The sequence below is a fragment of the Nelusetta ayraudi genome, unplaced genomic scaffold, assembly GCF_046127955.1.
Source record: "Nelusetta ayraudi isolate G7.1 ecotype Tasmania unplaced genomic scaffold, CSIRO-AGI_Nayr_v1 ptg000084l, whole genome shotgun sequence".
In the NCBI taxonomy this organism is placed as follows: domain Eukaryota; kingdom Metazoa; phylum Chordata; class Actinopteri; order Tetraodontiformes; family Monacanthidae; genus Nelusetta; species Nelusetta ayraudi.
In genome coordinates, this window is record NW_027466134.1 from 5,837,501 (window position 1) to 5,851,708 (window position 14,208).

The 14,208-nt window shown below is 55.0% G+C and overlaps 2 protein-coding genes and 1 long non-coding RNA gene across 6 annotated transcripts in view; 2 read left to right on the forward strand and 1 right to left on the reverse strand.

Annotated features, from left to right (window-relative positions):
- gorab (golgin, rab6-interacting) overlaps window positions 1-9,790 on the forward strand; it is a 52,410-nt gene extending 42,620 nt beyond the window's left edge. The window contains exon 6 of the mRNA XM_076045258.1: window positions 9,767-9,790. Within this exon, the coding sequence (XP_075901373.1) occupies window positions 9,767-9,775 (9 nt within the window). The 3' untranslated portion in view covers window positions 9,776-9,790. The remainder of the gene's footprint in view (window positions 1-9,766) is intronic.
- The window catches only part of LOC142900731 (myomegalin-like), a 46,434-nt gene that overhangs the window by 16,709 nt on the left and 15,517 nt on the right, over window positions 1-14,208 (forward strand). For 2 of the 3 annotated variants that reach the window (XM_076045195.1, XM_076045194.1), the window contains exons 5-19: window positions 387-463; window positions 1,447-1,570; window positions 1,662-1,819; window positions 1,902-2,019; window positions 8,825-8,905; window positions 9,023-9,142; window positions 9,285-9,347; window positions 9,474-9,683; window positions 10,243-10,401; window positions 10,670-10,768; window positions 10,979-11,116; window positions 11,251-11,430; window positions 11,528-11,722; window positions 11,995-12,219; window positions 12,393-12,585. In XM_076045195.1, the coding sequence (XP_075901310.1) occupies window positions 387-463; window positions 1,447-1,570; window positions 1,662-1,819; window positions 1,902-2,019; window positions 8,825-8,905; window positions 9,023-9,142; window positions 9,285-9,347; window positions 9,474-9,683; window positions 10,243-10,401; window positions 10,670-10,768; window positions 10,979-11,116; window positions 11,251-11,430; window positions 11,528-11,722; window positions 11,995-12,219; window positions 12,393-12,585 (2,140 nt within the window). Of the gene's footprint in view, window positions 1-386; window positions 464-1,446; window positions 1,571-1,661; window positions 1,820-1,901; window positions 2,020-6,226; window positions 7,952-7,981; window positions 8,406-8,824; window positions 8,906-9,022; window positions 9,143-9,284; window positions 9,348-9,473; window positions 9,684-10,242; window positions 10,402-10,669; window positions 10,769-10,978; window positions 11,117-11,250; window positions 11,431-11,527; window positions 11,723-11,994; window positions 12,220-12,392; window positions 12,586-14,208 lie in introns of those variants that run through there. The other variant, XM_076045193.1, reaches the window with a different exon arrangement.
- On the reverse strand, window positions 360-1,088 carry LOC142900761 (uncharacterized). Of its 2 annotated transcripts, XR_012928930.1 has the most exons (5): window positions 1,014-1,088; window positions 722-926; window positions 647-683; window positions 553-590; window positions 360-487 (listed from the first exon to the last, which is right to left on the reverse strand). It is a non-coding gene; the product is annotated as an uncharacterized LOC142900761 (long non-coding RNA). The 2 variants fall into 2 exon arrangements; XR_012928931.1 differs by lacking the exon at window positions 553-590 and having other exon boundaries at window positions 392-487; window positions 660-683.

Below are 14,208 nucleotides of genomic sequence, written 5' to 3' on the forward strand. Positions count from 1 at the left end.
GATCCAGTGTGTGTCAGTGTGGCAGGAAGCTCCTCACACTTGCATTCCTGCACGTGAGCTGGTTCAGTCCGGCTCAGCGCTGCCTCCAGGGCCAGCGGGTTGAAGTGGAGGTGGCAGGTGGTGGAGGTGGTGGTGGTGGTGGAGGTGGTGGCGCCCCCCGCAGTTATTTATAGAAATGAGAGCGACGGCACGTGCCGTCTGTTTTCAGTCTCCACACTCCCAGCTGATGACTGGTGGAGGAGGTGGAGATGGAGAGGTTGTTTTTTTTTTTAGATTCACACTCAGTGAGGAGCTTCTGGAGAAGAAGGTCTTCACATTTACACACACACGCACTCTCCTTTGTTATTTATATTGATGTTTATTATTATCCACCACATCTTTTGCAGAACATCGAGCTGAAGGTGCGGGTGGAGAGTCTGAAGAAGGAGCTGGAGGAGAAACAGCAGCTGCTTGACGGAGCTCTGTGAGTCCCCAGGAACACACCACACTGGAGAACCTTCAGTAGGGAACCATTGCAGGGGGAACCTTCAGTAAGGAACCTTCTCTGTAGACAGTGAGGAACCTTCAGTAGGGAACTTTCAGTAGGGAACCTTCTCTGTAGACCTTCAGTAGGGAAGTATTGCAGGGGGAACCTTCAGGGAGGAACCTTCTCTGCAGACAGTGAGGAAGCTTCAGTAGGGAACCTTCTCTGTAGACCAGTGAGGAACCTTCAGTAGAGAACCTTCAGTGAGGAACCTTCTCTGCAGACAGTGAGGAACCTTCAGTGGGGAACCTTCACTGGAGAACCTTCAGTGAGGAACCTTCTCTGCAGACAGTGGGGAACCTTCACTGGAGAACCTTCAGTGAGGAACCTTCTCTGCAGACAGTGAGGAACCTTCAGTAGGGAACCTTCTCTGTAGACCAGTGGGGAACCTTCAGTGAGGAACCTTCAGTGGGAAACCTCTGTAGACCAGTGGGGAACCTTCAGTGAGGAACCTTCTCTGTAGATCAGTGGGGAACCTTCAGTGGGGAACCTTCTCTGTGCATACGGTGGGAAACCTCCTGCAGAGGAACACAGGAGCTCGGCTCACATGGCTGCTAGGAGCTCTATGACAACACTGATCTCCCAGGAATGCCATTGGGGCGGGGTTTGGGGATGGGTTTGGGGGAGGGAGGGGCTAAAGCTTCCTGGGGTCGTGTGGCTTGTTGTGATGCTGAATCGGGAACGACTTGAGCTGCAGCACCTGTCTGCTGGGCAGCTGCACACACACACACACGCTTTATGGCAAAGTTATTAATAGGTTGCTGGGTGGGAGGACACAGTGTGTGTGTGTGTGTGTGTGTGTGTGTGTGTGTGTGTGTGTGTGTGTGTGTGTGTGTGTGTGTGTGTGTGTGTGTGTGTATCTTGATGTGGAAGCTGCTCAGCTGCTCCCCAGTGTAACACTTGAGGTTTGCTGGTGTGTGAAGGTCGGCGGCAGAGCTCCTAACCAATCAGAGCGAGGCGGAGCTGCAGCGCCGCCTGCAGGAGCGGCAGGAGGACATCAGCCACATGCAGGAGGTCCTGGAGGCCAAGGTCCAGCTGCTGCAGGAGGTCCGAGACCCGCAGCCAGTCACATCAGCTGTTGTGGTTGTCTTGGCCCCGCCCCTTGACTCTGCCCCTTCTCTTCCTCCGTCTCGTCCAGGAGGCGAAGCTTGCGCGAGGCGATGCCCAGCGGCTGGCGATGCTGGCCGATTCGGAGGCGCAGCGCCGCCGGGCCCTGGAGCAGGAGATGGTGCAGATGGTGGAGAGGACGGAAGAGAGCGGACGGCGCCACCTGCAGGCAGCCAATGACAAGGAACAGTAGGTGACCTTTCACCCGGTGACCGCAGCTGCTTCCTGTCGCCGCCATTCTAAAGCCTCTCTCTCTCCCTGCTGCTCGCAGGGCGATTGAGGAGCTGACCCAGCAGAGGCGTTCTCTGGTTGTCCAGGTGGATGAGCTCCAGGCCAGACTCCACCACCTTCACCCCTCATTGCTGAGGGAACTCAAAGCAGAGGCTGAGGTAGGCCACACCCATTTCTACTGGGTTGGTGGAGGATGCCACCTTTCCTACAGTGGTTCCTACAGTGGTTCCTACAGTGGATCTTCTAGTATTTCCTCCAGTGGGTCCTCCATTGGGTCCTCTAGTGGTTCCTACAGTAGTTCCTCCACTGGTTCCTCCAGTGGTTCCTCCAGTGGTTCCTCTAGTGGTTCCTCCAGTGGTTCCTCCAGTGGTTTCTCCAGTGGTTCCAACAGTAGTTCCTCCTGTGGATCCTCTAGTGGTTCCTATAGTAGTTCCTCCAGTGGATCCTCTTGTGGTTCCTGCAGTAGTTCCTCTTGTAGTTCCTCCAGTGGTTCCTCCAGTAGTTCCTCCAGCAGTGGGGGTGGCGCAGCAGGTCTTCAGGAGCTGCTGTGAACTGTCTTTTTAAGCTCAGCCTGCTGCTGCTTGTCTGCAGGATAAACCTGGAGCTGGTTTCATGTTAGGCCTCAGTTTTTGTTTGAATTCTCCTCTGATGGTTTTGGAGCTGCTGCTGCTGCTGCTGCTATCAAAGCTTAAAGGAGCAACTTTGATGTCTCCTCTGTTCTTTGATCCCTAAACAATAAAGACGGTTCAACGGTAGTTTTGCTTTTCTGTTGAAATGTTGTTGAGAAGATGACTTTTCCGTCCTGGTCTGAGAGTTTGGGCGTTTCTGAGAGACTCACGGCGAGTTTCACACACAGATCCACACACTAGAAGGTTGCTTGGTTGCTTGCTTGGTGGCTCCAGATCCCAGATGGAAGTGTCCAGAATCCAGGTCTCAGCTGAGAGCCTGCAGCCCATCGTGGCCAAACACTTCCAGCACATCTCCAGAGCTCAGTGGAGCACGTTGGCTTCAGGAGGCCAGGACCTGCAGGTGGAGAAGACCATCGCTGACATGCTGGTCGAGATGGTGCAGTCCTCTGCTGTGTCCGTCCTAAGGGAGGTCACGACCTTCATGAGGCCTGGACAGGAGTGCTGGGACAGAGGACGTGTGGAGAAGATCAGCGTGGACTTGGGAGACTCCATCAATGTGGGCTTCGCCGCTGCCCTACGGCTCCCTGCGGAGAAGAATGAGGCGGTGGAGAAGCTGACGGAGCTAGTGGAGGAGGAGGTCTCGGCCCAGCTGACGTCCTTGCTGGCGTCCAGCTCCACCTCCCGGCCCTGGGCCCTGGATAGGATGGTCAACTTCACCACAGCGTGCCTGAGGAGGTACCTGGAGAAGGTCCCGTGCCTGACCCTGGGTCTCCAAACCTCCCTGCCCTCAGCGTCAACCAGCCTCAAGCTGGAGGAGGTGGTGGCGGTGGGGAGGTGCGGATTGCAGGAGGCCAACAGAGCCAAGATCTCGGCCGCCACCGTGCTCAAGGCGGTCAACTGGATCCTGGAGAAAGGCCTCGGCGAGACACTGGAGCTTGAAGGTGGTCGGAGGGACGCAGAAGATCTGCAGGACTTCAAGGAGCGGAGCAGCACCGCCAGCAGGAGCCTCCAGCCCAGCAGGGCGGCGGCGGGGAGCTTCACCGACGACTGCACTCACCGCTTGTCCCGCAAGAAGCAGCAGCAGCAGCTCAGAAGGTCCACCAGGGGTCAGCTGGAGGTCCTCAGCCCAGACCAGGAGCACCAAGGCGGGGTGGTGTCCGAGTCCAGGTCCCCCGAGTCAGAGGACAAGGTCTCGGTCCCGCCCACCACTACCCCCGCTTCCTCCTCACCCTCCCACCACCAGGGCCTGTCGGCCTGGAGCTCTGAGGAGCAGCATTCTGGAGGAGACTCTCCGGCTGCCACCTACGAGGAGATGACTGACAGCGACCTGGACCTGCTGTTCGAGCGGCTGAACCGCCCACCATACTTCGGTCCCGCTGGCGACGAGACTCTCAACCACATGATTGGCTGCGAAGCCCGGAGCTTCGCCGTCAAATTGACCGACAAGATCTCCTCCTACCTGGGCTACCCTGGGCTGGGGTCACCGGAGTCACCAGGGTCACCGCCGGGGTCGCCGCCAGGGTCACCGCCGGGCACCAGGAGCCTGTCAGACTCCTTTCTGGACGACCTGCGGCAGCGGCGGCGGTGGTGCCAACGCCACCACCACTACTACCAGCACCACCAGGCGGCACCGCCCGAGCTGCTGTGGGCGCTGACCGAGGATGAGGTACGCAGGTTCCTGCTGAAGGTGCTGCTGTGGGTGGAGAAGTCCAGTCGGGTGGGGGGCGGGTATGTGGATGAGGCGTCGGTGGGCATCGCCGATGATGATGGTGATGATGGTGATGATGAAGAGGCAGTGGTGGCGACCCGGCCAGAGGAACGTCAGGAGAACCTCAGCGTGAGGACCACGTCCGTGGGTGCCAGCAACCTGGAGGAAGAGCTGGAGGTGGAGGAGGTGCACAGCCCCAACGATTCTTTGGGGCTGTGCACCTCCTCCAGCTCCTCTTCGGCCTCCTCTACCTCCTCCTCCTCCTCCTCCAGCCTCAACCAGGAAGTCCAAACACTGTCCCCGGAGAAACGTAGGACCATCTGGCACCTCCTTCAGGCCCTGCTGGTCCAGCTCAGTTCCAAGACCCAGAGCAGGAGGAGCAGGGAACCGCTGGAGCCGCCGCCTCCTCCACCTCCACCTCCTCTACCTCCACCACACATGGACGCCGTGCTCGGCCAGCTGTCGGAGCGCGTGCTGAGCGAGGTGAGCGTCCCGGACTCAGCGGTGGAGAAGATCCACCGTCGCACCAAGACACTGGTCCGGGCTCTAGCCAAGGACTTGGTCAAGGAGTTTGATGGCAAACAGGAGGCGCTGAAGGCCCTGGCAGCCGCCCGCGAGGACCTTGCCTTCGAGAACGCCGTGCTGTTCCACCTGACTCGTCGCTTACACAGCCTGCTGGCCCCACCTACCAAGAGGTCGGCCGTCAGCAAGATGTTCTCGGCGGTGAGGAAGTTGGGGAGCAGGACTTGAAGACGTGGGCTCAAGGCTGGGACTTGGAACCGTCGTTACTCATTATTATCATTATTATTCTCAGTTTCGTTTTGTGTTTTTTCAAACGGGAGAACTAAGTATTCCTAAACTCTGAAAATCTGTGATTTTAAATGTATTAGGTTGCATTGATTTTTGCGTCGTCGCTGGTTCATATAGTTTTTAATGCTCTTTTTTAAAAAAGGGCGGGACTTCTGTGATTGACAGCTGGTGTTTTAACCAGACAGACAGACACAATGAACAGCCACAGTGACCTGGTGTATGTCCGAATGCGTTATTTATGAAGCTGGGGAAGAAGTCAGTGGAGACGCCGTCGGCACTGTGCACTTCCTTTCGCTGGAACACTGGAATAAATAAACAGCGATGGACTCTCATCCCTGATTAGGATGAATTGATTTTTGATTGGGCGCCTTGCCACTGCAGTTCCCAGGGGGCGGGAGGGTCTGGGGGTTGTTGAGCCAGTGTGGACTCAACTAATCAACTCGTCCAGCCGCGGCACCGACATGCATTTACAATACACAACAGTTTCAAATGAATGGCTGAAATAGTGTAGCAACATAGCCGCACTTCTGATTAACCGCACAACTCCTCCGTTGCACTTGTCGTTTTTACGTCCTCACATTTTCCATGCAGCACGTATTTCCATGTTTACGTTTTTTTTAATTGTAATTAGGACGATTGTTTCTTCATGTGGAGATATGTAAAAAAAAAAAAAAAATCAAAAATCACACGTAGTAGGGCTGTGCGATTAATCGATTTTAAATAGAAATCAGATTTATTTTTTTTTGTCGTAACAACGTTAAATAGAGGAAAATTGGGAAATCGATTTTCCTCTTTCATGCTCCCGGGTTAGTGCCTCTCGAGTACCGTAGCCCCCCCTCCCTTCCCCTTGAGAATGTTAACTGGCTTGCTATGTTTACTGGCACTAGCACTAGCTAGCCACAGCAGGCGTTAAAAACAGGAAGTGATTCTGTTTGCTGCCCTCACCACTACCTGCTAAATTATTTTTACAAAGTCGTATACAACACGCACTTGTCCTGTTATTGTAGCATATTTAACGAGACCCCCCCCCCCCCCAAAAAAAAAAAAAAAAAAAAAAAAAACGAAATCGAGAATTGAGATTTTTATCAGATTTGATCAAAGTCGCCCAGCCCTAACACGTAGAATGGTGAGGAGTAGGTTTAGGGTGAATCTTTGCTGCTAACAGCTGTGGGATGCTCCTTCCTGGAGACGAACCAGTCAGAATTTAAAATATATGGATATGCCTCATTGGCCAACTTCTCTTTTCGAACTATTTCAATGAAAAGACGAGAAGACGTCAGAATCAGGAAGCTGTCTTGAGTTTCTTCCTTTCGTCCTCCGGAGAGAGAACCCGTGACAGCACCGACTGAACCCCCCCCCCCTGTTTTTACCAGTGGAGTGGTTCAATCCCGGCGGCTGCGAGGAGGTCTCACTCAGAGCCTTATAAGGCAAACAAAAAAAATAACAAAATAACAGTAATGATGATGAAAAAATACTTGTTATACAGCGGCACCACGTCACAGTTCAACGCGTTTTAAAAACGGTGTTTGGTGTCATTTGACGGTGTAATTCTCAGAGCCGCACGGCGGGAGCTCGGTGACTCAGCGGAGTGAGTCCTCTTCTCCTCTCCGGCTCAGTGGATCTCTGGCTCCCCCTCTCTCTGTCGCTTCTCCCCGGTCGCTGGCCCGGTGTCTCGCTCCGCTCGGACTCGCGCTTCCCGCTCCCCCAAGCTTCCCGCTCTTTCTGCCCCCCTCCTCCTCCCTTCCTCCCTCCCTCACCCTCGCAGCCGTGGCGACACTCGGACGCAAGGCGGCGCTCCACGGCTCGCTCGGCCGCTCCGAGTGCGTGTGGGTGCGGTAGGTAGGTGATGCTGTCAAGGGGGGGCGACGTCACCCTCCATGACGTCAGCGGACGACGTTCTCTAACAAAAAAAAATCACAGCGGCTCGGCCGGAAGGCGACTCTGATGTGAAGAAATCAAACGTCATTTGGTCGGCGTCTCATCACTACTTCCGGCTCCGCGAGCCCAGTAGGCGGAGAAGCTAGAAGACGACGAAGGAAAAAAAAAAGCTTTACAAAAAAAGGATTATTTTTATTTAGTTATTTTAAATATCGCCGTTTCGCTTTTTTCCATGGGTACGGGGAGCCGTGAGGGCCAAGCCTCGCTGGAGCCGGTGAGGATGAAGGAGACGTGTCGCATCTGCGGCCGCGAGCTGTGCGGCACGCAGCGCCGCTGGATCTTTCACCCGTCGGCGCGCGTCAACCTGCAGGCGGTGCTGTCGCACGCGCTGGGCCGCGAGCTGAGCCGCGGGCTGGGCGACGGCGCCGCGCGCGGCGAGTTCGCCTGCTCCAAGTGTGCCTTCATGCTGGAGCGCGTGTACCGCTTCGACACGGTGATCGCGCGCGTCGAGGCGCTGTCGCTGAGCCGTGTGCACAAGCTGCTGCTGGAGAAGGAGCGGCTGCGTCGCTGCATTGGGGGGCTGTACCGCAGGAACAACAGCCACGAGGAGGGAGGACCCGGGGGGTCCAACCAGGACAGGGACCAGGACCAGCACCTAGACAGGGACCAGGACAGGGACCAGGACCAGGACACCCGCTACCTGGACATGGTTCAGGACGACCTGGCGTACTGCCTCTACGAGTCGTGGGCCGACCACAGGGGGGAGGCGATGGGGGCGTCGCACAGGGGTGAGGGGGAGGAGCCCCGCCGGTGCCGGGGCTGCGCTGCGCTCCGAGTGGCCGACTCGGACTACGAGGCCGTGTGCAAGGTCCCCCGCAGGGCTGCACGTAGGAGCACTTCCTGTGGGCCGCCCACCCCCCGCCGTGCCACCGCCACGCTGGGGGGCCAGGACCCCGAGATCACTGTCACCCTGGGGGACGAAGACCCCGAGATCACCACCACCATCCTGGGGGGCCAGGGCCCCGAGATCACTGACACCCTGGGGGACGAAGACCCCGAGACCACCTCCATCCTGGGAGCCCAGGACTCCGAGACCACCACCATCCTGGGAGCCCAGGACCCCGAGACCACCACCATCCTGGGAGCCCAGGACTCCAAGACCACCACCACCCTCGAGGCCTCAGATAAGACCCTATGTGGTGGGTCTACCCCAAGCCCTGCCTCCTCGGTGGAGTCCCTGGACACGGCCCTGGACGTGATGGGTGGTCCCCTAGGAGAGGGGGCAGGGCTAGAAGTGGGGCTCCGCCTCCTGAGGAGCTGCAGGTACCGCCCCCTGCGCCCCCTCCGGAACAGCAGGCTGCCCCTCCCCCTCCCTGCAGACAGGAGGCAGCAGGCTCTGCCCAGGTGGACCAGCAGGGCAGCGTCAGAGCAGCAGCAGCAGCTGCAGGTGGAGCTGCAGGAGATGGAGGAGCAGTGGCTGGACAACTACATCCAGTGGGAACCAATCAGCTGCCAGCAGGTAGACAGAGGGGCGGGCAGCGGCGAGGACAACTATCTGACCCCTGACCTCTGACCTCTGACCCTACACTCTTAGGACCTGGGGTTGATTCACCCCCACAAAATGAATACAATCAGGATTTTTTTTTAAATCTAGTTTCTTATTTAAACAAACCCGATTGATTAGGTTTGGGTTTGACTGACCAGCAGCATTCTGATTGGTCAGCAGCAGTCTGACTGACCAGCAGCATTCTGATTGGTCAGCAGCAGCAGCTCACACTGATCAGCAGCTGTTTTCATCTCTTCCTCCTCCTCCATGGTAACCATCTCCAGGGGCCTCAGTCACAGTGTGTGTGTGAGAGAGAGCAACCACACACACACACACACACACACACACACACACTAATGGACCCTTTGTTGTCGCTTTGTTCTGTGTCTCAGGGGCCAATCAGGGATCAGCTGAGTGTATGTGAGAGCGCCGCCCTGCTGGCCAAGATCAGAGACAGCGAGAGCAGGAACCAGGCAAGGCCCCGCCCACTCCTGCTGCTCCTCCCCCATCCCACCCCACCCCCCACACACACACACACACACAGCAGGGGCACTGACGGTGTGTGTGTGTGTGTGTGTGTGTGTGAGCAGGAGCTGCAGCAGCGTCTGGCCCACACGGAGCTGCAGCTGCGATCAGCTCAGGATGAAGCTCAGCAGCAGCAGAGAGACCTGCAGAACCTCAGCAACACACTGAGCTCCAAGGAGGCCCAGGTGTGTGTGTGTGTGTGTGTGTGTGTGTGTGTGTGTGTGTGTGTGTGTGTGTGTGTGTGTGTGTGTGTGTGTGTGTGTGTGTGTGGCTCTGGATGACATGTCTGGCTCAGCTGACCATAGCAGTGTGTGTGTTTGTGTGCAGGCCGCTGAGTTGTGTGCGGTCATCGAGCAGAACGAGACGCTGTCGTCCCTCAAACCGCTGCAGGTCCGTCAGCCAATCACAGCGCAGCACCTCCTTAATGATGTGACCGCCTCACTCACACCCCTGCCAAGGTCTCTCACTCTCTTTCTCTCTATCTCTCCCTCTCCCTCTCTCTCTCTCTCTCTCCAGGTGTGTGGTGCAGAGACCCCTCGTGGCCACAGTGAGCTGCTGGCCCTGCAGGCGGCGCTCTTCCAGTCGCAGCTGGAGCTGCAGGCGGCGCAGCGGGTTCAGCGGCAGGAGGAACGCACGCACGGCAACCTGCGGGGGGCGCTGCAGCGGCTGGAGGATGACCTACAGGGGGCGCTGGAGCAGCGCAGGGAGACAGAGACACACAACCAGGTTAGACGCAGCAGCCGTAGGAGCAGCCGTAGGAGCAGCCGTAGGAGCAGCAGTAGGAGCAGCAACAGCAGTAGGAGCAGTAGGAGAAGTAGGAGCAGCAGCAGAAGTAGGAGCAGTAGGAGCAGCAACAGCAGTAGGAGCAGCAGCATTAGCAGTAGGAGCAGCAGCAGTAGGAGAAGTAGCGGCAGAAGTAGGAGTAGGAGCAGCAATAGCAGCAGCAGTAGGAGCAGCAGGAGCAGTAGGAGCAGCAGCAGCAGTAGGAGAAGTGGGAGCAGCAGCAGAAGTATGAGTAGGAGCAGCAGGAGCAGCAGCAGTAGGAGAAGTAGGAGCAGAAGTAGGAGCAGCAGCAGCTGCAGTTGGTGCAGCAGCAGTAGGAGCAGCAGCAGCTGCAGTTGGAGCAGCAGCAGTAGGAGCAGCAGCGGCAGCAGTAGGAGAAGTAGGAGCAGCAACAGTAGGAGAAGTAGGAACAGCAGCAGCAGCAGAAGTAGGAGTAGGAGCAGCAGGAGCAGCAGCAGAGAGAATGATGCTTGTGTGTGTGTGTGTGTGTGTGTGTGCACAGGAACTGCAGCAGGTGTTGCAGAAGGCCCGGGCCTCCCTGCAGGAGAGGGAGGAGCTGCTGCAGCGGGGTGAGCAGGCGCAGCAGCGGTGTAGTGAGGAGCTGGAGGCGAGGGTCAGAGCGCTGCAGGCGTCGCTGCTCAGCAAAGACCAGCTGATCCAGGTCAGCTAACACCCCCTCCTCCACCCACCAACTGTAGGTCACATGACATGACCCAGTGCTTCCTGTTGTTGCTGCAATTCCTTCACAGACCACTAGAGGCTCACTCACTGTGCAGCAACAGTTTGAAGTATTTCATCTGAACGTAATAAGAAAAAGCAACTTGCACACACACACACACACACTGTAATGACCTGCGGTTGTGTGTGTGTGTGTGTGTGTGTGTGTGTGTGTGTGTGTGTGTGTGTGTGTGTGTGTGTGCGTGTCTCAGGACTGGGAGCTGCTGGAGCTGGAGGAGCCTCAGGTGAACAGAGACTCCCTGCTGCAGAAGCTACGGCAGCGAATCAGAGAGCGAGACCGAGCACTGGAGGTGGAGCAGACACACACGCACACACACACACGCACGCACACACAGAGCACACAGAACAACACAACACGGTCTGTCAGCAGCAGTGACTCTCTGGCGCCCCCTACATTCAGCCTCCTAGACTCACTAGAGAATGGCGGCCAATCAGATTGGAGCCGGCGAGTGGCTGTTCCACCTACTGCTGCTGACTGTTCCCACTGTGTCCTGCTGCAGCGAGCCGTGGACGACAAGTTCCACTGCCTGGAGGAGAGGGAGGAGGAGCAGCGACAGCTCCACCTGCTGCTCCGCGACAAGGAGCGCGACCTGGAACGCCAGCGCTGTGTGTTGGCTAACAACCAAGAGACCATCACTGTAGGTGGAGCAGCCACATGGCCTGTCAATCAATCAACCTCAATCACCTCTCACTCTGTGTGTGTGTGTGTGTGTGTGTGTGTGTGTGTGTGTGTGTGTGTGTGTGTGTGTGTGTGTGTGTGTGTGTGTGTCAGAGCCTGGAGCTGCTGCTGCGCGGCAGGTCCCTGGAGCTGCAGCAGGTGCGAGAGGGTGTCCAGCAGCAGCAGCAGCTGCAGCAGCAGGTGGAGGGGAGACAGAGGAGCTTCAGCAGGGAGCACTACGCTCTCATTGGCCAGCTGCAGGGGGCGCTGCAGGCCTCCATACAGGAAGCTCAGGTGATATGGACAGCATCTCTCCACCAGGGGGTGCTGCTCTCCTCTCCTCTCCTCTCCTCCTCTTCATCGCTGTCATTCTGCTGTTCCTGGGTTGCAGGAGCTGCGCTCCGCCTTCCTAGCTGCCGTCCAATCAGCTCCTGGCAACGTGCTGGAGGAGCTCAAGTCCCGCCTCCAGCTGAAGGACCGCCTCTTCCAGGAAGTGCTGTCGGACCGTGCACGCCAGGCCCAGGAGCACCAGGAGCAGGTGGATGAGCTGCTTAGGACCATCAGCTCCAGGACCAAGTACATCCAGGTAAACCTCCAGGAACCTCCGAAGGTTCTCCAGGAGCTTCTGATGGTTCTCAATTAGTTTCTATGAACCTCTATAGGTCCTCCAGAAGCCTCGAGGAACCTTCAGAGGTTCTCCAGAAGCCTCTAGGAACCTTCGAAGGTTCTCCAGGAGCTTCCATAAACCTTTGAAGGTTCTTGAGGAGCTTCCAGGAGCTTCTGAAGGTTCACAGGAACCTCCAGCAGCCTCTTAAGGTCCTTCAGGTGCAGGAATACTGACCAACCTTCTGCCTGCAGGACTCGGCGGCCCGGCTGGGTGAGGTCATGTCTGAGCAGACAGCCCGGGTCCAGGAGCTCCGCTGTCAGCTGAGCTCCACAGGAGGTTCTGGAGGTTCTGGAGGTCCGGACCAGGCCCTGGAGCTGCAAACGCTGCAGGAGGAGCTCCAGTTGGTCCTGAGGAGGGAGAAGGAGAACCATGAGGTCCAGTCCAGGAAGCTGCAGCTGAAGGAGGAGATGATACTGGTGAGGAGGAGGAGGAGGAGCCAGGCCACCCTGTGGTCACATGATCCTCACTGTCACTCTGATCCAAAAATAATTATTGATGATGACATCCACTCTCTCCTGCCCCCTGGTGTGTGTGTGTGTGTGTGTGTGTGTGTGTGTGTGTGTGTGTGTGTGTGTGTGTGTGTGTGCAGGAGCTCCAGAGGCTCCTAGTGGAGCCCTCAGCTCTGCCGCTGGTGGAGCGTCTCAGCCAGGAGGTCCAGGAGCTGAGGGAGAGCCTGGTCCAGCCAAGCAGGGGGTCCTTGGAGGTCCTGGACCTGGACCTGGACCTGGTCCAGCAGGACCAGGTCGGGGACCCTGCCTACCACCAGCAGCCTGAGTTTGGAGGTGGGCATCAGAGGAGCATGGAACAGTACCAGTAGCTCCGCCCTCTCAGGAGGGAGAGGGGCTGGTGGTGGTGGGGGCGGAGCCTGCATCTGCTGCTGCTGTGAACTAACACTGGTGTCACTGGTGTCACTGGTGTGACTGGGACTAACAGCTGCAACAGCCGCCTGGAACTGCTTCACTTCACATCAACGTTCTCATGACAGCATCAGTAATAACATTAATAGTAACATTAACAATATCAACGATCAATAATGTCAATATTAAACTCGTGGTTACATTTCATCTTCCTTCTCCACATCCAGTTTCTTTTTTTTTACCAACTCAGTGCACTGTTCTTTTGAAGACCCGCCTCCTGATCCAAACACTGCGCCGCTGTAATTGGTCAGCTGCTGTCAGCCTGTTGGAGTCTGACGTAAATAAAGTTAATTCAAGACAAAATCCTGAAGGTCCAGAGTCAGACCCACCAGTAGAGTAGAGCTCCCTCTGCTGGCCACTCTAATATAATCACAGCACTGAAAATAAAAAATACGTGTGTGTGTATGTATGTATATACATATATACATATATATATACGTATATATGTATGTATATATATATATATATATTTTTATATATATATATATATAAATATATATAGGATGTGTGTGTGCATACATATACATACATATAAATATAATCACACACATAAAGTGAGGCCCAAGTTTAACTCCACAATCCCAAATGTGTCACCTATGTATAATGCAGTATTTGACATATCTGACACATCAGAACTGCTCAAGTTAATGTTGCTGGGATGTTTTGAGGTTCATGGGAAGTTCATGGGAATCATCTTAAATGATTCATTCTTATTTAAAGAATCTTTAATATCTACGTATATTTTTTGATTGTTGTCTTTCCTGGTGTGTTTGATGATTCCACCTCTCCTCTGGGATGTTTCTCCACTGCAGCGACTCTCTGCTGTCTTCTCACGTTGTCTCTGACATGCGGCTGTTTGCATGGGATTCCTGTCAAATCTCACCAATATATTTATATATACATATATATATATATATATATATATATATATATATATATATTTCTCTATATATTGCTTTGACTCTGTGATGCTGCAGCTGTTGTGACGATGTTGTGACCTTGCCCTTTTCATTGACCTTGCTGCTTTTTGACGCTCGTCAGCCATTAAAAGGAAGCATCAGTAGAAACACTGCAGAGCTCGGTGTCCCTGACTCAACATCACCCCCCCCCCCCCAACAGTGACATCATCAACACCAACACACTCAAATCAAATGTATATATACACAGATTTTTCCCATTTCTGTCAGATTACAGTCATAATACAGAATTTAAATGAAAATAAAACATCAGATCTGATTTGACAGAAACACCAACACAACCCAACTGATCACCTGACCACCTGATGACTCCTCATTGGCCAGAAAATACACCATCACATCCAAACACTCCTCATAGAACACATCACAGTTCCCAAAGTTAATTTGTACATGAAGTTCTGAAATAATTCCCCCTTCAGTTCATTTGAACTTGAGTTTTATATGTGTATGTATATATATATATATGTATATATATATATATATATATATATATATATATATATATATATAT